The 21,452-nt window shown below is 44.0% G+C and overlaps 1 protein-coding gene across 3 annotated transcripts; it reads left to right on the top strand.

The window, feature by feature from the left end:
* The first annotated feature begins 295 nt into the window (after nt 1-295).
* RAB43 (RAB43, member RAS oncogene family) lies at nt 296-20,177 on the top strand. Of its 3 annotated transcripts, none has more exons than XM_054034342.1 (3): nt 296-597; nt 17,785-17,968; nt 19,171-20,177. In XM_054034342.1, the coding sequence occupies exons 1-3, from the start codon at nt 379-381 to the stop codon at nt 19,422-19,424; spliced, it is 657 nt and encodes a 218-aa protein (XP_053890317.1). In that variant the 5' UTR covers nt 296-378; the 3' UTR covers nt 19,425-20,177. The 3 variants fall into 3 exon arrangements, with proteins under 3 accessions (XP_053890317.1, XP_053890318.1, XP_053890319.1); XM_054034343.1 differs by having other exon boundaries at nt 17,791-17,968; XM_054034344.1 differs by lacking the exon at nt 19,171-20,177 and having other exon boundaries at nt 296-583; nt 17,785-17,921.
* Nucleotides 20,178-21,452: the final 1,275 nt, after the last annotated feature.

The following is a 21,452-nucleotide window of genomic DNA, read 5'->3' on the forward strand; positions in this document are numbered from 1 at the left end:
TACGCCTAGAAGCCGGTAACCCCGGAGGAGCCGATGGCTGGGTCAGGGCCCCAACAGGCGGCTGCTCCCCTTCTGCCACGCATCGGGCTAGGCTGCGGCTAAGGCCAGAGCCGCCCCCTCCCCGCGGGGCCCGCCAGCGCCAGCCCGGCTCGGCTCCCTCGGCCCGGGGCGGGCGGAGGGCACTGGCTGGCGAGCATGCCCAGGCGCGCCATCTGACGGGGCCATGCTAGGGAGGGCGGGCGCAGAGGCGGGTCCGAGACGAGGCCCGGCCCGGCGGGGCGGGCGCTGACTGCCGGGCGCTGAGGCCCGGAGCGACGGGCGCTGCGCAGAGCCCGGCTCCCCGCTGCGGAGAGTGAAGGAGCCGAGCCCGGCCAGGCCATGCCCGGCCCCCCGACGCTGGGGGCGGCAGGCCCCGGCCCGGACCCGGAGGAGGGCTACGATTTCCTCTTCAAGCTGGTGCTGATCGGGGACGCCAGCGTGGGCAAAACCTGCCTGGTGCAGCGCTTCAAGACCGGGGCCTTCGCCGAGCGCCAGGGCAGCACCATCGGCGTGGACTTCACCATGAAGAGCCTGGAGATCCAGGGCAAGCGGGTCAAGGTGGGCTGGAGCAGGGGCAGAGCCGGAGCCGCGGGGCTGCAGGCGGGAGAGAGCCCCAGAGGCATGGGGGGGGGGGGAGGGGAGGTAACAGCTCTTGAGAGGGACCATCCCTGTCCTGTATCCGAAGTGATGCCCCTCAGGTGGTTCCTAAAAAGCCAGGACCCATATCCGCCCAGGGGCACTCAGCAGCCTTTGATCCGAGCAGCCTGGTTTCCAGCCAAGACTGGCACCCAGAGGTGGGGGTTTCTACCATAAGTAGAACATGGGCAGGGGAAGGGAGGGAGACAGCTGTCAAAATAGTATAATTCTGCATTTCATAGAGTGGCCTTTGTTTGGTGGTACCATGTGGTCACCTGAGCAGAGGAGGGGAGAGCAGTAGAGCCCGTAGGATGGCTGTCACGTAAGCACTGAGCTGCCCTGACAGCGCCGTTATTGGAGGATGGGGAGAGGAAGAGGATATCCTGGCTGGCAGCAAACATCACAGCCCTAGCATATTACTGCCCCATGCCTGTTCACTCCACCTATCCCTCTGCAGTGAGATCCCTACAAACAATTTATATACTTCTTCTAAACTTAGCTATAGCATTGCCATTAAACAACTGCCACCGCTTCCTGCAGAGGTGGCTGAATTTCAATGCTCTGTGCTGGGATCCCTGTGCAAGCTGGCACAGACAATTAAAAGTGCTGTTGTGTTCAAAAGTGATACCTTTTTTACTCTAAACATCTACTATATATGTGTGTGACAAAAATAAGTTTATCTTTATTGCATATACTGCTTAGGAGTCAACAGTGGCACAGTGAACTGGACTGATTTCTGCTCACACCTCAGCAGCATCAGTTAAGTTCTAACTGCAGACTCTTCAAGACAGTTCAGGTATAACTGAGTATAATAAAGAATCTCAGTCGGTTCAGGTTATTGATGATAATGCACAAGCTAGAAAGAACACAGTTTGAATTTCAGATCCCAGACTGAGGTTGCAGGGCTGGTAGTTAATATGAAACTAAGATTTTTTTCTAAGCACTTTGTCACATTGAGATCCCAGTGTACAAGGAACCACACACAAAAAGCCACTTGGAGGATCCTGTTTACAAAACAGAATGATTCGCTGGCCTTAATTCTGGCCTCTGCTCTTCCTGTGTATATCAGCTATGTGGGCATAGAGGTGCCACACAAAACTGGCATAGCTACCCACTGGGAAATAGCTCCATTGTATCCATGGCATAGAAGTGGCAGACCAACTCTTGGGGCAATTCAGAAGAGGGAAAGCATGGCTGCAGCACACTGCACTCCAACTGTTTATTCTTTGATGCTGAACAGCCTATGGGGCTGCTTAATTTATTCTGTGGACTAGCCCAGTCATCCAGTTACCTCCGGAATCCAGGTAGTATGCAGCCATCTTTGCTCATTTCCTTCCCTTTCCCCCAGAGGCTGAGCAGAGCTCAGTTTGGTCACAGCCTAGAGTCAAGGCCTCTTTAATATGAAAGAGTTATATAAATATAGTAATTACAATTGTATTTTGGTCTGTCTCACAGCTGTGTGCCAAGGTAGGGGGCCAGGTCCTCTAATGACTGCTTCTTCCTTCAGAGTAGCTTTGGTGAGGAAAATGGGCAACAATCCTAGCAAGTAGGAAAAAGGTGACAGAAGAGAATGATCAAAGTTATTGGGAGGAGAGGAATGATGAGCTTACAGTAAGGAGTATGGTTTCTATGGACAGCTCAAAGTTTAGGGCATTTACTTCCTTTGCAGGTGTTTTGCCTTTCTGGTTCTAGTTCTGTCTGTACAGCTGGGGTAAGAAGTTCATGTTTCAAGTCACCCTGCAAAAAGTATCATTTTGTGTTTTTTTAATCTTATATTAGTTCCTCTTTCTTGCTTTTTACCAAGTTAGGAGGCACAGGAAGTGGGGTTTTCCCCTCTAAGATTGAAACTTGGCTCAATTTAAATGCCAGACACACACAAAGTGACAAATGTGTCTCTCATGCCAGGTATCTCTGCTAGGAACACTGAGAATTGGGCAGCTCCGGCCCAGGGACTAAACCAGACTCCTTAGGTATTGCAGAAGTACTGACAATAAGAAAAAGAATCTCTAATTCAGCAGTAATAGGCATTTCAAGCAGGCAAATTAATCTACAGTATGTATTTAGTAAGGTGTACTAATAGATCCAGCTAGTAGACATACTGTAGTTGGCACTATATTTTGGTCTGAATTAGAGATGGAGCCAGAGATCAGAACATGCCCAGAACTTGAAAATGTTTGGATGTGAGTCTTTTGTTTGGCCTATTAAGATAGTGACTGATTGTGAAATTTGGATCCAGCTCTGGTTTCGAAACTTACCTACAGGTATTCAGCTCTTGAGGATCTAATCTAAATAGGTTTGTTCAGCATGTTACAGGAGGCTGAGAATAGGGAGGCATTTTATTTTCATTTTGTAACCACACTTACAACTTGGAGTTAAATGGGACACCATGAAGCTCATAGGCCTTACATACTCGACAAATGTGGTTTTAGTGCAGTTTGTGATGGGAGGATTCCTTATTCTGACAATATAAGCTCAGCATATATAGGAAACCTGCCTGACTGGAACTTTGTCAAAAACCAGTCTCTGCTAAACATTTCATCTGATTTTTTTCAACTAACTCTTTTAAAGATGAAAAACATAGGCCCGATTTCTAGCAACAACAGTGCCAGGCAACCCAGTGCAGCGTGGTTAAAAGTTGTAGTATACAAGTATAGTATACAGGACCTAACTGTATCCCTCTAACCAGATTAAAACCCATGAGGACAGATGGTGGGATTTTAAGAGTGTTCAGCATTGGTCTAACTGCTCCCTATTGAAGTAAATGGTAACACTCCCATCAATAAAACAGTAGTTTGTTCTGAGTGAGCAATAGAAAGCTTTTGAGAGGGAGAACAAAATACAAATCCACAAGTCCTTATTAGCATGGTAGCAACATTTCCTTTGTTTATGTTTACTTATCATTTACACTGGTGGAAATTCCCTTAGGTTACCTAACAGTGACTTATTTGGCAGGAAATTTACAAAAAACATGAATTAAATCTGACATTAATCTTTGGGATTAGTTGTTAGACTGGCCGTTTTAAAAACTTCACTCACCTACTGGTTTGTGAGAAAAGCACATATCAGCTGATACACATTTTAAAGTTCTATATAAACACCTGTTGGATTTCCTTAAATTGCTGTGTCCTAAATAGAACCTCTCAATCTTCTCATTTAAACAGTCAATGCCAAAATTAAAGCAATAGCAGGGCAATAGTTCAGAACAAGTAGTGGCCTTCAGATGAGCAGGCAAAGTGCATTTGCCTGTAACTGTCCATTCAACACAAGCTCTGAAGTTGGGTATCTGAAGATTTCATTTATAAAATAAGTTTACACTAAAAAGCAGCGGCCCCACTTCTGTTGTTGTATCTGTGCAGGTAGACCTTTGCACACCCCTAGATCTCTATCTTCAGAAATCTGCCTGCAAAGATTTGAATGAGAGATCAGGGCATTAGTCTGTGAGACTGACAATTGTCCTTGATTTAAAGGGACAACAGTTTATGAATCACACTTCTAAAAACTTTATCAACTGTTGTGAAAAGTAACAATTAAGATTGTAATAACTGAAAGATTAGTGAATACCCCCCCCCCATTTGCTTACTTTGTCCATTTGATAGCACTTTGTATGTAGTCAATATTACTATTTCCTTTGTGTAGTCAGTTCCCTCTGTTTGTCTTTCTTAAAGCAACAGAAGAGAGAGAAGCTTTCTTTTTAAACTGGGGAAATAGCTTTTGTAATGTGAATCCTTTTTTATGGAGTACTGGACTTATTAATTCACATGTTGAAAAAGCCGTCAACCAGCCATCAGGAGTAGTCTCCCCAGAGCTACCCAATCCTTCATTTGACAGTTTTTAAATTTCTGCCTAATCACGCAGTTTAGGGCACTGTCAAATAACCAAATAGCTGATTATTTAATTGCAAAATAGCTAAAGATTTTTAGAATACAGTTCCAGTGTATGAATCGATCCATGACAAAGGCTCCCTTGGTATGATAGACTGCCGTGGCTTTTTCAAATTATTCATTACTTTCAATGGCATCCACAATGTGGGAGTCATTTTCCAAACATAAAAGGAGGCACAGACTCTGTCCATGAGCTTACAATTAAAAAAAAAAAAAAAAAAGCTGATAAAATCTATTATGTCAATGAGATAGGGAAAATGGGAGTGTGATACAGTTAAAGGAGACAGTCTCAATGAGGTCTAAAGGACTGGAGTCAGTATGATGACTTCCTTCAAGTCCTTTTGACGTGATTTCATGGGTTTCCTTGGTTTGATAAATATTTTGAAAAAATTCAAATCTTCAACATTTTGGTTATTGGGCTTGGTCTCCTATCAGTATTTAAGAATTAATTGATTATTTCATCATCAGTTTATGTATGTATTACATAATGTACTCACAATTGTGGAGCTCACACGTGTAGAGCAGGGGTATCAAACATAGGCCCATGGGCTGGATTCTGCCTACATGATGCTTCCGTGTGGATTACATGGCATATATTTTGATTCTCAGCTTTCATTTAAAAAGAAAACCGGAAGTTTCAGCCCTTCCAAATGCTACCAAACCACAACTAGTGCAGTGACATCTGCCTGAATCTGCAGACAGCCTGAAACAGTGTGTAGCAGGCATCACTTAGGGACCAGCATGCCTAGTGGGCAGGTTCAACAGTCTCCAAAGTCCTAAGATGGCTTTATTGGGCAATCTAAGGGCCTCGGAGCTGAGTGAAAATCTATCATCCCCCAGCGATCTCAGGGTCCTCCCAATCAAACAGAGGGCAGAGGGAAGGATAGGGGAGCCCAGGCCCTCCCTCTCCACCGGCTGTCCGTCCCCTCTAGCTGATACTGCAGGCAAGCCTCCCCAGGCCACTTCCTACCCCCCCTGTTCTCTTCTCTCCTCTGTTTGGGGTGTGGTCACAGCACTCTGCTTCCCTCCCAGCAGAGGATTGCTCAGCCTCAGACACTCTCAACTATTCAGATAGTCAATGGGAGCTTCCGAGTTCCCTTCTCAATGTCCATTTATTCCCCCTTATCAGGGAGAAGACAAGAGAAAGAGGGTTCAGACGGCCCCTGCCTGCCCAGTCAGGCCTTACCCCCAGTCCAGAGCCTTTCCCTGTAAAGTTCTCTGTCCCAGAAGCTGCTAACTGGCTTCCTTCCTGCAGACAACCTCTTCTTCACTCTTCCCTGGCTTGATTGCCAGAGACCCCATTTAAGCAGGTCTTACATTTGGAGCATGCTCTGCAGCTGCTGAGAAGCAGGGTCATCTTGGACCAGTACTGCTCCATCACTCCCTGAGTCTCAGCGAGAGGTCTGTAAACTTCATCACACCCTGTCTTAAGTGTTACATTTTCCTCACCCCAATCTGGAGTGTCAGTTCTAAAGCCCAATGACTTCACACACAAGTGGCAACATGAACTATTTAATCGCTGGTCATTTAATCAATTGGAACGGTGGGAGGGAGTGAAGATCCCAGGGGTTCTGATTTGGGAGTTGCAGCACGGAAAGAAATAGAGGGAAGAACAGAAGAGACACAAAGATGAGGAAGGAAGAGAAACAAAGGACAGAAATAGTCGTGTCCTGCACGGATCCTAAGTTATGTGCCTAGGTTCCCATTACAATGGAAGGGGAGAGATATCACCTCAGAATGGAATCTACAAAAGCCAGTGGGGATCCACCAAAGCAGATACTGAGGAGAGGAGTGTTTCCTAAGCCGCGTCCAAGAGTTATGTGCCTAAATTTGAGCTGGAAGGAGGCACCAATATCTGCTTGGGATCCACAGTCAGGAACCCTCTTCTGGAGTCGGGCGCCTACGCCGTTTCTTATTAGAATGGCAGCAAAGCATACCCAACTCCACACAAAATGTCCTGAGCTCTGGGATAGTCTGGTGTGGGGCCCTCTCAGTCTCTCCTGTTGAAGCCATTCCATATGGAACATTAATTGTGCATTGGGCCAGAGAGAAAGTTAGCATAACTGTACAGACCAATGGTTAGGGTACTCACCTGAGAGGTGAGAAACCCATGTTCAAATTCCTTCTGCACCTCAAGCAGAGGGGGAAATTGAACTGGGGTCTCCCACCTCCTGCATGAGTGCTCTGACCACTGAACTAAAGGTTATCAGGGAGGCCCTCTTTCTCACCCCTGACCATTTTGTGTAGAGTCAGGCGTGCTTGAGGATGCCTACCAGATCCGACTCTGCAGGCAACGTAGGCCAGGCAATGCTTGTTTTCACCTGGTTTTAGGATGCTGAGGTGGTTTGGGGCTTCAGCATGAGCTAGGCGCCTGTGTACCTTGTGTGCATGCCCAGTAGCAGAAACTTAGGGGACTTTTATGGCAAAAATGTAGGTGCTGCTGGATTTTAGGCACTTCCAAAGTTAGGCAGCAGCTGATCAGGGTCTTGACTATCAGTGGTGCCTAAATTTTGATCTTAGGCACCTAAGTCCTTTTGTGGATCTCAGCCTGAGTTACTATATATAGGCCATATTCTCCCCTGGATCTCTTTTTACCCCAGCCCACAGACCATAAACAAAGGTAGAATTTGGCCCTCTCCTCAATGAAATTGACATCCCTGGTATTGAAGCAAACAGGAGTGCAACGTTCCCAGCAAACTGGAATTCAGCCTGGCACCTCTTTTCTTTTAGAATGTCACATGACAGGATGAGTCATTCATTTATTTCCCCTCGCTGTTCTGTATATTAATAGAAATTTAAATTGAAATGCATTAGTGGAAAGGAGGTCTTGCCTGATCAAACCTTGATTTTGTTCTTGTTGGGAAAGATCATACAGATTAAGTTACAAAAATTGTTTTGGTAAAGCTTTTTCCAAGTACATACAGGAATTTGCTGGTGTACTGAAATCTATACTGTTGTTTGCCATTTGATATGAAAGGGCTTAAACATGGTAAGCTGGCTTAGAATCACTTAGGAGGAAATACCCTTTGCATCCATTACCAAAGAAATTATATGAAAGTTTCTACTCTCTGCGGGATTCATAACATGCAAACTCCCCTGCTGTGTTTGTAGTGCTAAACAATTAAATACTTCCTAGAGATGAAATATCACTGATGCTGTTGCACAAACAAAGTGAACATGCACCCCCACTATCTCCAACTTCTTTAGGAATTGTGATAAATGAAAGTGGGGGGGAGCGTAGCTCCCTTTTATGGACACCCAGCAAGCAAGTTAGCTATAAAGTCCCTCTTGGTGGCAGTTGGCTGCTTGCTTTACCTGTAAAGGGTTTTAAAAAGTCCCCCAGGTGAAGGAAAGGGAGTGGGCACCTGACCAAAAGAGCTAATGGGAAGGCTAGAACATTTTAAAATGGGAAACAACTTCCCCTTTGCTCTGTTGTTTTTCCTCCGGGAAAGAAGGGAACAGGGAGCAGTTATGCTATGAGAAGCTTTAAGCCAGGTATGATGATAAATCATCAGATCATACCTAGAACTACTTATTTGGAACTCCCAAATGTGTAAGTAGATCAGGAATGTTTAGAAAGACACGATTAGGTTTATTTCTGTTATTTCTTATGGCTAATGGACTCCTCTGTGCTCACCCCACATGCTTTTGTTTGCTTGTAACCTTTAAGCTTAATTTTTGGAATTGCTCTTTTAAAATCTACCAAAAGCCTAAGTTCTTTTAAAAAAAAAAAAAAAAAACACAGGATTGGATTTTTGGTTTCCTAAGAGGTTTGTGCATGTTGTTTAATTAGCTCAGTGGCTCTCAAACTTTTTTACTGGTGACCCCTTTTACATAGCAAGCCTCTGAGTGCGACCCCCCCCCCTTATAAATTAAGAACACTTTTTTATATATTTAACTCCATTATAAATACTAGAGGCAAAGCAGGGTTTGGGGTGGAGGCTGACAGCTCACAACCCCCCTTGTAATAACCTTGTGACCCCTTGAGGGGGTCCCAACCCCCAGTTTGAGAATCCCTGAATTAGCTGGTGGCAACAGCTAATTTCCTTTGTTTTCTTTCTCAGCTCTTCCCCGGAGGGGGAGTGCAAGGGCTTGAGGGTACCACACAGGAAGGAATTCCCAAGTGCGTCTTCCTGGGTTCCAAAGGGGGTTTTGCACTTGGGTGGTGGCAGCGTTTACCAAGCCAAGGTCAGAGAAAAGCTGTAACCTTGGGAGTTTAATACAAGCCTGGAGTGGCAAATATTAATTTTTAAAATCCTTGCGGATATCACAGGAATACAGAGTGGAAAGGAAGCCAGTGCTTAGTAAATTATATAGGGAGCAGGGGAGGCAAGACAACTTTATTTTCAAGTTTTTTGTGTGTGTTTGTTCAACATGAACCTTTGCTACGCAACATATTTCTCGGTGCTAAAAAATCTGTCCTTGACAACTTGAAAAATATTCATTTTGCTTAGTTTGCTATTTGATTTCACAAATAAAATTCTCTTCTAAGTGTACATTGCATGACATATGTTGACCTAATCTTGTATTGTTATGGCCAATGAGAAACTTACCATTTTCTGCAATGACAAGATTATGTAAACTTTGTCCATTTTCGGTTAGTTGAATCAGAACTTTCTTGGAGGCTATCTGTGACCAGTAATCACGGGTGCACCATGTAATTATACCCTATACAACATTGTAATAATCTTCGTACAAAATATGCCTTGAGAGGTATCATTTGAAAACTAATAATTCACTGGTCAATAATATCATGGTGAAATGTGTGCAGTGACACTATATATAAAGTTATGAACATAAGATAAAATTATGACTGAAATGTATTTACCAGACAAGTCTTGGGAGGGGTTAAACCTGTTTCTCAAGTACAAAAGACAAGCTAATGACTCAAGCCAAGTGGATTCAACCTTGACTGGCAATTACCAGTCAAGTAACCATTTCTTGGCAATGAAAGGGGGCAGGAACAGATCGATCTGCATTTTAACAAACAACATGGAAGCTCATTCACCACGAGACTCCATATCTTTGTCCTCACAGTGGGAAGGAACTTTATCTAGAGGTAACCCCCAGGAAAATGCTTTTCAAAGGGTGACTGGAGTATAAAAGTGGGGGTGGGGGGAAAACACTCTAGGTATTTGTGCTCTGCCCCCTGCCTCAAGATGATGAAAGAACCAGGCTTTGGACTTCGGGGAGGGGTTCTGACCTGAGAATTTGGTCAGCCCTGTTGCTGGGAACATATGGTAAGGATTTGTAGTTAAATAAATTTGTTTTATTCTTACACACAATACTGAATTCGGTTTGATTTAACTGAACTGTTTGGGTAACTCCAGTTAAAGTAGCAAACTGTTGCTTATTGACCCCTTACTTCTAATATCTGAACTGTCCAGGAGAGAGCTGGACAAAGTAGAACACACGTTTTTGGGGAAATCCAGGACTGGAAGTGTGTTGGGGTCACCCTGCAAGTGGTAACCAACGTTGGTGGAAGCCAGAGTGTGACTGGAGTGTTGCTGGCAGGCTGCAGGTATACAGACACTCAGCGTGTGGCCTGCATCTGTTTGGCTGTTTATGACTGGTTCAGGTTGGGAGCTAAAGCAGCAAAGCATTGTGAGGCACCCAAAGTTGCAGGGCAGGTGGTGACACAACCCCTCACTAGTCTGGATTACTCCCTGGAATGTTACACTGGCTCAAGAGTGTGGAGTTATGTCCCAAAGGAACAAAGGATCATTAGAAGCCTCACCATCTTTCACTCTAAGTGCAAGGCACATTTCTTTGACCTTGCCTTTTCTAACAAAGATATAGCAATGTGTTTGTAATGTATATAAAATCCAAAACAGAACACTCCCCTGAACACACTTCTAGCCCTGGGGAGAAGAGGAGAGGACAAACAGATGTAAGGCTATGTCTACATTTAAACTGCTACAGCAACACAACAAACTAGGGAAATGCAAGCTAGATGGAGCTACTATAAGGTGGGTGCAAAACTGGTTGAAAAAACGTTCCCAGAGAGTAGTTATCAGTTGTTCTCAGACATGCTGGAAGGGCATAATGAGTGAGGTCCCGCAGGGATCAGTTCTGGGTCCAGTTCTGTTCAATATCTTCATCAGTGATTTAGATAATGGCATAGAGAGTACACTTACAAAGTTTGCAGACTATATCAAGCTGGGAAGGGTTGCAAATGCTTCGGAGGATAGGATTAAAATTCAAAATGATCTGGACAAACTGGAGAAATGGTCTGAAGTAACTAGGATGAAATTCAATAAGGACAAATGGAAAGTACTCCACTTAGGAAGGAACAATCAGTTGCATACATACAAAATGGGAAATGACTGCCTAGGAAGGAGTACTGCAGAAAGGGATCTGGGGGTCATAGTGGACCACAATTAAATATGAGTCAACAGTGTAACACTGTTGCAAAAAAAGCGAACATCATTCTGGGACGTATTAGCAGGAGTGTTGTAAGCTGGACATGAGAAGTAATTCTTTTGCTATACTTTGCGCTGATTAGGCCTCAACTGGAGTATTGTGTCCAGTTTTGGGCACCACATTTTAGGTGGAAGATGTGGACAAATTGGAGAATATCCAGAGAAGAGCAACAAAAATGATTAAAGGTCTGGAAAACATGAGCTATGAGGGAAGATTGAAAAAATTGGGTTTGTTTAGTCTAGAAAAGAGAAGACTGAGAGGGGACATGATAACAGTTTTCAAGTACATAAAAGATTGTTAGGAGGGAGAAGAATTGTTCTTCTTAACCTCAGAGGATAGGACAAGAAGCAATGGGCTTAAATTGCAGCAAAGGAGGTTTAGGTTGGACATTAGGAAAAACTTCCTAACTTGCCAGCTCACCTGGGATAAATAATTTACTATTTTGCAAGATTGCAACAACAAAAAGTAAAAAAACGCCCTTCTGAATGTTTTTTACATTATAATAGGCACATAGTTCACCATACTGGGAGATGGAAACTGGTAGGAACTGGAAACTCCATGTGAATATTAGCAGGGGAATTTTCAGTGTGTGTGTTGGTAAGAAATAAAAATAGTTTTAGATTTGATGAGTACATGGGTATTGAAAAAACTAAGAATTTATGCTGAAAACAACAAACTGCTGAATTTTTAGCTATAACTACTTAGAAGAGAGTTTGCTGTAGAGAACAAGAGACTATTGATGGATTCTATTAAATATTGGTAATGTGTATGGAATTGCTAAATCCAAATTGAAATATGTGGATGGTATGGCATGTATTTGTTCGTATTTTTCCATTCTCAGGCTTTCTTTACAATCACTTCTGTTTTCTTGTGTAATATTAAGTGGTGATAATACATCGATCCCTGAGGGATACCTGATGTGCCGCCATCCAGTAGCGTAGCTAGTGGGGTGCAGGGGAAGCAGCCGCTTCCCCGCAGCACATTTTCTAAAAGCGGTGCCTTAGTTAGTAATGGCTTGTTGTGCTCGCTGCAGGCTGCCTCCGTCCATCTCTCTTCCCAAGTCCAGGCTGGTGCGGGGAGATGAAGGGGTCACAGGGAACCCGCAGCCTGGGGGGAACGATCAGCTGCTGCCTGAAGCGCGCCCGGGCAGGCCACTTCACCACCATAGGCGGCCTCTACTGGTCCCGGGCTGCGCTGGCCGGGGGACGCCATTAGCCTCCCCATCCCCCGCCCCGGCTGTCGGGAAGTGGCGCCGGTGGCCCCGCGCTCTGAGCGGGATCCATGCGCCGGCCTTGCACCAGACCCCACTGCTGCTGGTAGCACAAAGAAGGTTCCTCACGTCCTGCCCCAGGACGTGACACGGTGAGGGGTGCCCAGCCCGGCCCGCGGCTCTCCCGGTAGCTCTCGTCCCACTGGACACTAGGGGTCGCTGTGCCGCGGCTCACCATGGCTGCAGGTCAGAGCAATTCCCCGGTGGCTCCTCCTCCCGCCCGGCGGCTTCCCAGACTCCTGTCCGGGTAAACAGCGAAGGCTGTGGAGGAAGTAGGCGGAGAGCCCAACAACATGGGGAATCACCTGCAGCTCCTAGCCGGTAGTGGCCGCTGCCGCCGCCCCGGCTCAGCGTCCTGTGCGGGGGGAGAGCGAGGGACGGGCTGGGTGAGGGGGTGGAGAAGAGGAGCTTGGCTAAACGGGGGTGCGAGGGGCAAGGGGCTGCTGCAAGAATGTCAGCCTAGGCGGGAGCCTCTGGCTCTTTGCCTCCCGGCCTGAGCCAGGCAAGCAGGGGATGAGTTCGGGGCGGCCGGCGCTCAGCCTGGAGCGCGGAGTCTCCCCCAAACTGCCCCACTGCCCAAGGGGCCCAGACCTGCCAGGAGCTGCGTTCCCGGCCAGCCGTGAGGGGTCAGAACCCCTGAGCAGAGCCAGGCCATATAACCCCGATCTAGGCGGTAATCCTCTCTGTTCCCTGCACACACATGGGGCTGGAACTGGGGGGGGGGCTGCTGCACCCCAGGCTTGAAGGGGAGGCGCAGCATAGTTGCAGCATGGCTGGAGGAGCCATGGGGGGGGCAGAGCAGCTGGAGGAGGAGCCATGGGGGAACGTGGCCAGAGGAGGAGCCAAAGGGGGGCACCTTTTTAATGTTTGCTCCCCCTGCTCTTAGAACCTGGCTACGCCACTGCCACCATCTTTTGGATTGTGTGGTTTGTAATTGCAGCTGGCAAAATTCTTTGTAACATTTTGATCCATCTGCTCTCAAAATGTTAAAGGAGGAAAGGAAAAAAAGAGGTGTTTGAGGGGGGAAGGTTCTGCACTGATCTTTAAAAGTGTCTCTTTCACTGCTGCTTTAGCATCACGGTGGGATATTCAAAGTAACATACCTACGTACATACACAGCATTGGATGTGCATTTTACCCAGTTTATCTGCTAGTTATTCAGCATTCAAGCCATTAAACTTTATGCAGCAATAAAGAACCGGAGGAACCTCTGTTGTTTGTGTGCAGTATACTCATTATTTGTGCAATAGGAGTAACTCCTGTACAAGTAGGTGGTTGTGTGTCAAAGTAGTACACTCTGTTTAGCACAATGTAGCCCAGTGCCAGCCAATGCTAAAGCCTGTGGTGGCCACAAAACTCAAAGCAAAAAACAGACCAAAATAACCAATTCATGTAATAAATAGACATTCAGTAGCAAAATTACTATCACAAGACTGGTGACAAGGGCAGCTCCTCTGCTTTGTTCAATGAGAATATCCTGTCACACTTCCTGAGAACAGTGAGTATTTATCCTCCCTCCTTTACCCTGTACCCACTTGCTCCTGGTGATAATTGCTTAAAAATGTCCTGCCAGTCTCTCAATATATAGCTGTTTTGGACTTCTCGATGTATTCAGTTGAATTGAACCCTTATTCCCCAACCTTTCTATTTCACTGTCTTAATGTGAGTTGTTGCCAATGTAATTACAAAAACAAAAATTGTTTAAACAACAGTTAAGGTTGCTAAGTGACAATTGCACTTTCTTATCACATCATTTACAAAACCTACGCACTTTAAAAGGAAATAGTTAAGAGCTTCATATCCTATACTGCCTGTGTGAACACAACATTGTTATGAAATATAAAAATATTTTATCACATCCTTAACACTGATCCCTGGATTGTACAGTTCCTTTATGTATTTATTTTGATTTTAGTGTTAAAAAAAAAATTTCAAGGATACTTTTAATAAGAAACAGTCATTATTAAGAGTAGAATTTTTGGTAAAGAAATTGTAATTGCTGTTTCTTGCCAATAATGTTGCATATGTAATTTAATGGGAGAATGTGTAACTGTCAGTTCCTCATAAAATTATAAATATGACTTGCATTTGAGGCTGACTAATGTGTACATATAGCGAGTATTCGTGTTTCTTTTTCAATAGGATTTTGTGACATGTATGTATTTGAGACTATTGGAAATAATTGCATTTGGTTTGGATCAACGATTAATTTCCTTGATTTGAAGTGCTTGGGTTTTTTAGTGATTCTGTCTTAACAAAACAGTCTTGCCACTTAGCAACCTTAACTTTTTTAAATGAAGTCGTTTGATTTTTAGAATTTTCAAGGTGAGTTTTTCCTTAATATTTATTTTTTTTTCTAAATTAAAAGAGGTGAGTTGTGCTGGTCAAAATAATAGCCTTCCTCATTCAGCATACAGCTGACAAGATACAAGATCCCAAGGAAGGTAAATTAGTCACACGTATGCACAGCACAGCCTATAGTCATTGTAATATTGGTAAAAAGTTAGCAATGTAAGTGTCCTGCAAGAGGCTATCTAAGTCCTTGTATAGGACTGTAGAGGGATTTAGGGAAGTAAGACCAAGAGGTTCTAGAACAGAGGTGGGCAAACTGCGGCCCCGGGGCCACATCCGGCCCTCCAGATGTTTTAATACGACCCTCGAGCTCCCACCAGGAAGCAGGGTCTGGGGCTTGCCCTGCTACAGCGCTCCAGCCGGGGAGCGGGGCTGGGGTCTTGCCCCACTCCGCACGGCTCCCAGAAGCAGCGGCATGTCCCCCCTCCGGCTCCTACGTGTACGAGCAGTCACGGGACACAACACACTGCCCCCACCTCAAGCGCTGCCCCCGCCCCTCCCATTGGCCGGGAACCAGAGACAATGGGAGCTGCAGGGGCAGCACCTGCGCACAGGGCAGCGTGCAGAGCCGCCTGTCCGTGCCTCCGCATAGGAGCTGGAGGAGAGACATGCCACTGTTTCTGGGAGCTGCTTGAGGTAAGTGCCGCCCGGAGCCTGACCCCTTCCGTGCCCCACCCCCGTACTCCAGCCCTGATCCCCCTCCCGCCCTCGGAACCCCTCGGTCCCAGCCTGGAGCACCCTCCTGCGTCCCCAACTCCTCATCCCCAGGCCCATCTGAGAGCCCGCACCCACAGCCAGAGCCCTCACGCCCTCTTGCACCCCAACCCCCAATTTCGTGAGCATTCATGGCCATACAATTTCCATACCCAGATGTGGCCCTTGGGCCAAAAAGTTTGCCCACCCTTGTTCTAGAAGGAAACAACCTAATTTAGGGAGGTTTCAGAGTGGTAGCTGTGTTAGTCTGTATCAGCAAAAACAACGAGGAGTACTTGTGGCACTTTAGAGACTAACAAATTTATTTGGGAATAAGCTTTCGTGGGCTAAAACCCACTTCATCAGATGCATGGAGTGGAAAATACAGTAGATAGGTATATATACACAGTACATGAAAAGATGGGAGTTGCCTTACCAAGTGGGGGGTCATTGCTAACGAGACAATTGAATTAAAGTGGAAGTGGGCTATTCTCAACAGTAGAATACCAAGGGAGGAAAAATCACTTTTGTAGTGGTAATGAGGGCAATGTAATTAGGGTGGCACATTTCAAACTGTTGACAAGAAGGTGTGAGTAACAGTAGGGGGAAATTAGTTTCCCAGTCTTTATTCAGGCCTAATTTGACGGTGTCCAGTTTGCAAATTAATTCCAGTTCTGCAGTTTCTCATTGGAGTCTGTTTTTGAAGGTTTTTTGTTGAAGAATTGCCACTTTAAAGTCTGTTATTGAGTGTCCAGAGAGATTGAAGTGTTCTCTGACTGGTTTTTGAATGTTACAATTTTGAATAAATGGACATAAATCAGACATCGAGAATTATAACATTCAAAAACCAGTCGGAGAACACTTCAATCTCCCTGGACACTCAATAAGTCAGAAACTACCTACATAACCTACAACTCTCCAGTTACTGCCTCACATACATAGCATCCATCATTTCCAGATCATTTACAACCATTGCCTGGAGTTCTTCTCCATCCTGGATGTGTTCTAATATACCTTCTGCCCTTCTCCACTCATCTGAAAATGCTCTCTAACCAAGATTTCTAATAACCTGTTAATTTGAAGGATTAATTTTAACTAATATACATATTACTGGATTCTAAATAAACTGTTACCACTTAGGAAAAAGACCAGGGCATCCTAGACAGCAAAAACAAAACCTCTGCTCAGGTATGCAGCAGTGGTTTAAAAAAAAAAAAATACATCCACAATGTTAGGATGCATAAGAAATGGGATGGAAAACAATACTGATCCAGGGTATATCCCGACTAGGATTTCTGTGTTACGTTCTGGTCATGTCATCTCAAAAAGAATCTAAAAGAAATAGAAGGGCTCAGAAATTGAAAGACTTTCATGCCTGGGGAGATTGAAAAGACTGAGACTGTTTACCTTAGAGAGGGGATTTAAAAAAAAAGAGAAGTCATGATAGAGGTACATAATATAATGAATAGTACAAAGAAAGTAAACTAGACACTCCCATTTACCCCCTCAGAATACAAGGAAAAGGAAACAAACATTCAGTGAAATTGAAAGGCAAAAGATTTAAAACTGAAAAGAAAATACTGTGGAAGTCATTGCTACTATATATTGAGCTTGATAACATTCAAAAAGGATTAGAAATTGATATAGTGAATGAGAATATTCAGTTACTTTAAATTAAAAAACTGTATGGGATAAATTCTCATGCTTCAGGAGGCAAGACAACCAATACGTAACAGGGTTTAAGAAGAAACTTTCTCCATGAGCAGGTTATTCTATACTGTCCACCATCAGTTTTATTGTACTTTCTTCTGACGCACCCCATGCTGACTACTCAGACACTGTACTAGTCTAGATGGACCATCAATCTGATATAGGATGGCAGTTCCTATGTTACTGGATTTAAGTGAGAGCATTACAGTTTAGACAGGCCTATTACTACCTGTGCATAATGTCTGTTCAGCTTCCTAAATGAAGAGGATGGCTGACAGACATTCAGTTCTGTGACACTCTTTATCTTCCTAGTTGTGTAGAAGGAAGATTTTTAGGTAAAATATTTAAATATCCAAGCAAAATTAGCCTGATTTTTCAAAGTACCGAGCAGTCTGAGCTCCTTATGACTTCACTGGGCGTTGGAAATACTAGCACCCCTAAAAATGAAGTCACTTTTGCATAAGTGCCTAATTATGGCTTTGGTGCTAACTTTAGGCAGCCAAGTATGAAAATGTTACCGAGTACATAATTCTCATCTCAGCTGAGGAACACAGGATTTTTTTTTTTTAAGAGAAATTTTAAAAAGCACTACATTTGTGCATAGATTTTCTATAAGGTCACTGAACCAACTCCTGTCTTGTTAACCAGCAGAGCCCAGTGTGTGTTTAAATCCTGATCCTGCCACATTTCATTCAGGAGGAAAGGACTTAACCTGAAAAGCAAGACCAGTTCCCTATGTGTGAATAGCCAGTATCTCACTGCATGTTTTATTTTGTTTAGTTGCAGATCTGGGACACAGCAGGCCAGGAGAGATTCCGAACCATCACACAGAGCTACTACCGAAGCGCCAATGGAGCAATCCTAGCCTACGACATCAGCAAGAGAAGCTCTTTCCAGTCCATTCCTCGCTGGATTGAGGATGTGAGAAAGTATGCTGGTTCCAACATAGTACAGTTACTGATTGGTGAGTTTGGAAAATTAATCCCTTTCTGGATGAGTGAGGAACTCAAATAAAACTATACAGCATCAAAGCACTGTGCAAACACTAACCACTCAGACCACCTCTGTGAGGCAGGTAAGAGTTTTATCCTCCTTTTACAGAAGTCAGAACAGATGTAATAAAGTTAAATTATTTGTTTATGGGGAGCCACTGTCAGAGACAAGGTTCTAACGCAGAGGTTTCTGGGTTCCACTCTCCTGATTAGACATCACTGCCTCAGCATACATGTTTAGTCCCAACTTCTAAGGAGCTAGTTTTGAGACTGCCAACCTACCATTCTGTCCTTTAAATACTTTACTTTCTGGTGAGTACATTGAAGAAATAGAAATACTGATTCAATTACCAGTCATAGCTTCAGTCCAGCATATACCATTTACACCACATTGTGTTATTATTTATTACTTGTATTACATACCATCTGGCATCCCTAGTCATGGACAGGACCCCATTGTGCTAGGCAAGGTACAGACACACCAAACGACAGTTCCTGGAAGTTTAAAATTTATTGAGTTCATGTTATGTTAGATAGGAGGTTTTCGTTGCTCTTCACTTTTTATTAACCCTGCTAGAGCTTGCGTTCTCTAACTTCACTCATTGTTCAGTGTCGTTCTTGTAGATCTGAATTTCAAAGTCAGGCAAGGGTGAAAATGCATGCACCGTTGTGCACTTGATTTGTACGGTCAGTTATCGCAATTGTATGTCCAAGTTGAATGTTAGGCACACAGTTGCACCCCTGATCTTTGAAAAGCCAGTCCGTGTGTGTAATTTCATTTCTCAGGGGCAACGACTGTGTCATCATGCCTGCTATACAAGCACCAGAAGACTAAATGGTAGTCTTAAGAGTCCAAAGAGTGATTGTTAGTTTAATTTTATATAATGGCATGGGTCAGAGTTCTGCATCCAGCTCCTGCAGGCTGACCAACAGCTTGCACTCGCTCTCACTTTTACCTTCTGTTCCCTATTCCCCGCCCCTGCAACGGTTTTGGCTTTGACCTCCAGCCCATTTTCCCTGCCTCACCAAAGGCTCTTGCTGCTGAACTCCTGACCCACTCCCATGGTTCCTGCTATTGTCTCTTTTCTCCTTCACGCCCCCTCCTGAACATTTGCACAGACATCAGTAATTATAAAAAAGTTAATCTGTAAACAATTCCACTTTCTTCTGCCAGGAAACAAGTCTGACTTAAGTGACCTTCGAGAGGTTCAGCTGGAAGAGGCTCAGAATCTGGCTGAACACTATGATATCATCTGTGCCATAGAAACATCTGCGAAAGACTCCAGCAATGTGGAGGAAGCTTTTGTGAAGATGGCAACGGAGCTCATGATAAGGCATGGAGGCCCCATGTTCAATGAGAAAAACACAGACAGCATCAAACTTGACAGCAAAGACATAGTAGAAGGCTGGGGGCCATGCAATTGCTGATACAAGCTAGGTAGTATCCCTGACTTTACTGGAATTTAGAGGGATGTCTCCCCCTAAAGCTGAGTAGCACAGTAGCTGTATCCTCCTCCTGAGAGACCAGCATTTTTGTAGACATTAGACACCAATGCAATCAAGACTTTGTCTTTTACTTTTAAAAAAGGGACTTTGTTGAGGTTTAGACCTAAAAGTTCAACCTTCCTTGACATTTACTCTGTATTTGCCCCCATTATTTTCTTTGCTGCAACCTTCTCAGTAAGTTATGAATCTGAGTGAAGCAGCATGGATCTGTTTGTTGGAGGGCAGGGGAAGGTAACTAGACAAGAAACCACCACATACCTGAAGTTCTAAACCCTTCAGTATGGAATAGCTGTCAGAGGTGTAACTATTTTTGCTTTTAGGTCAGTCAACCTTGATAGAGTCTTTTTAAATTCTCAGCATTCCACCAATGACCACATACACCAGACAGTTTAGACAGTGGCTGTGGCAAAGGTGTTTCAAGTATCAAAATGCTTGAATATTTTAAACATGGGACCAAGCAGCAGTCACCTGTCCAAGACACTGGACCACCATGGAAGCTCTCTCCTTGAAAGAGAAACGTGGCACATGGACTGCTAAATATTGTTGGTACAAGCCCAAGTGGGCTGTCATGCTGATTTTTAAAAAATCATCATTCAAATAGTGAAATCAGTCTGAGCAATACCAGTTGCCTGCTTGTTTACCAAGATAAACATTAAATGTACTGACTCAAATTCACTCTTGGAGAAGGAGGGGTTTGATTATTTTGTTACTTATTTGCACAGTGAATAGTTCCTTTTCCAACTTGGTGTCATGGAGTTTTTACCCTCAGCTTTATTCATTTCATTCAATAACTCAAGAACAGCACCACTGGAAATAAGAACTGGAGAAGCCTTGAACAGACTTTGCTAGCCATGACTGACTGGAGTGCTGTAGTATGCCTAACTGGTCACATAGAACATTAATTCCAATCACATGTGATTAGCATTAGTTTTTGTTGCCAGAGGTTTCATTGCACAAGTGACTGTGACTGTCCCATTCTTTAACTACAGCCTGGGCATTTGATGGGACAGTGAACTTCAAATTAGCTGAGGACTGTATGAAACATGATTTCTTGGCTATAGGACAATATTGAGATCTCTCGGATTCTCTCTCTCACAATCACAAGTTGCCAGTTGATTTTCATTTCTTGCAGATCTTCAGCAAGAAAAATCTTTTTACTATTGACCAAAAGTCTGGATTATTAATTAAATTGATTTAATAACCCAGCTAAGTAGTTGGCTTAAAGATGTAGCTCTTTATTAGGAGCTTATGTTGTGTCTGCCATTAGAAAGTGCTGACGCCAGCAACTATCCCTGGATTTACTCCCTCAAGCACCTTACAAACAGGGATTTACAAAAGGAACAGAAGCTGGATTTTTTAAATCTACAGTTTAAAGCCAAGGTTTTCAGAATGGTGATTTTGGGTGCCCGACTCTAGATATTTTAAAAGATCCTGATTTTCAGAAGTGCTGATTACCCACCCTCAAAAATCAGGTCCCCTTAAGGTGTTTCAGGATGCTGCACCTATAGAAAAAAAATGAAGGCACCCAAAATCAGTCATAATTTTTGAAAGTCTTAACCTAAAAGGATAGGGTGTATTTGGATTATTGTTATTACCAGGAATACAGTTTGTGGCCATTCCACACATAGCATGAAAGCCAAGAAACTAGGAAAGGGCTAATATCATGGACCCTGTTTTAAATGTTGATTCATCAGAAAAATCATTTTCCTGCAGAAAATGTTGAACTATTTTCTACTGAAGTAGTTGACTAAAGAATTATGTATGTTTTGTAGACTGTTTGCTTGTAATTTAAGATAAACTTGACTTCAGATTTTATAGTTGTAAGAATAAAGGGGCCTTAAAACATTTAGTTAGTTTAGTTTTCACATTTCTATTTTATATGGAAATGCAGAGTGAGGCACAAACATGGTTTTTGGTTTTAAATAGGGCAGTTTTCCAGGATACTCCAGG

This window comes from Malaclemys terrapin, chromosome 7 (assembly GCF_027887155.1).
Source record: "Malaclemys terrapin pileata isolate rMalTer1 chromosome 7, rMalTer1.hap1, whole genome shotgun sequence".
Lineage (NCBI taxonomy): Eukaryota > Metazoa > Chordata > Testudines > Emydidae > Malaclemys > Malaclemys terrapin.

Coding starts and splice junctions, on each gene's coding strand:
- RAB43 (XM_054034342.1), top strand. CDS start 379: ATGCCCGGCCCCCCGACGCTGGGGGCGGCAGGCCCCGGCCCGGACCCG. Junction 598..17,784: donor TCCAGGGCAAGCGGGTCAAG/GTGGGCTGGAGC, acceptor TATTTTGTTTAG/TTGCAGATCTGGGACACAGC. Junction 17,969..19,170: donor CATAGTACAGTTACTGATTG/GTGAGTTTGGAA, acceptor TTCTTCTGCCAG/GAAACAAGTCTGACTTAAGT.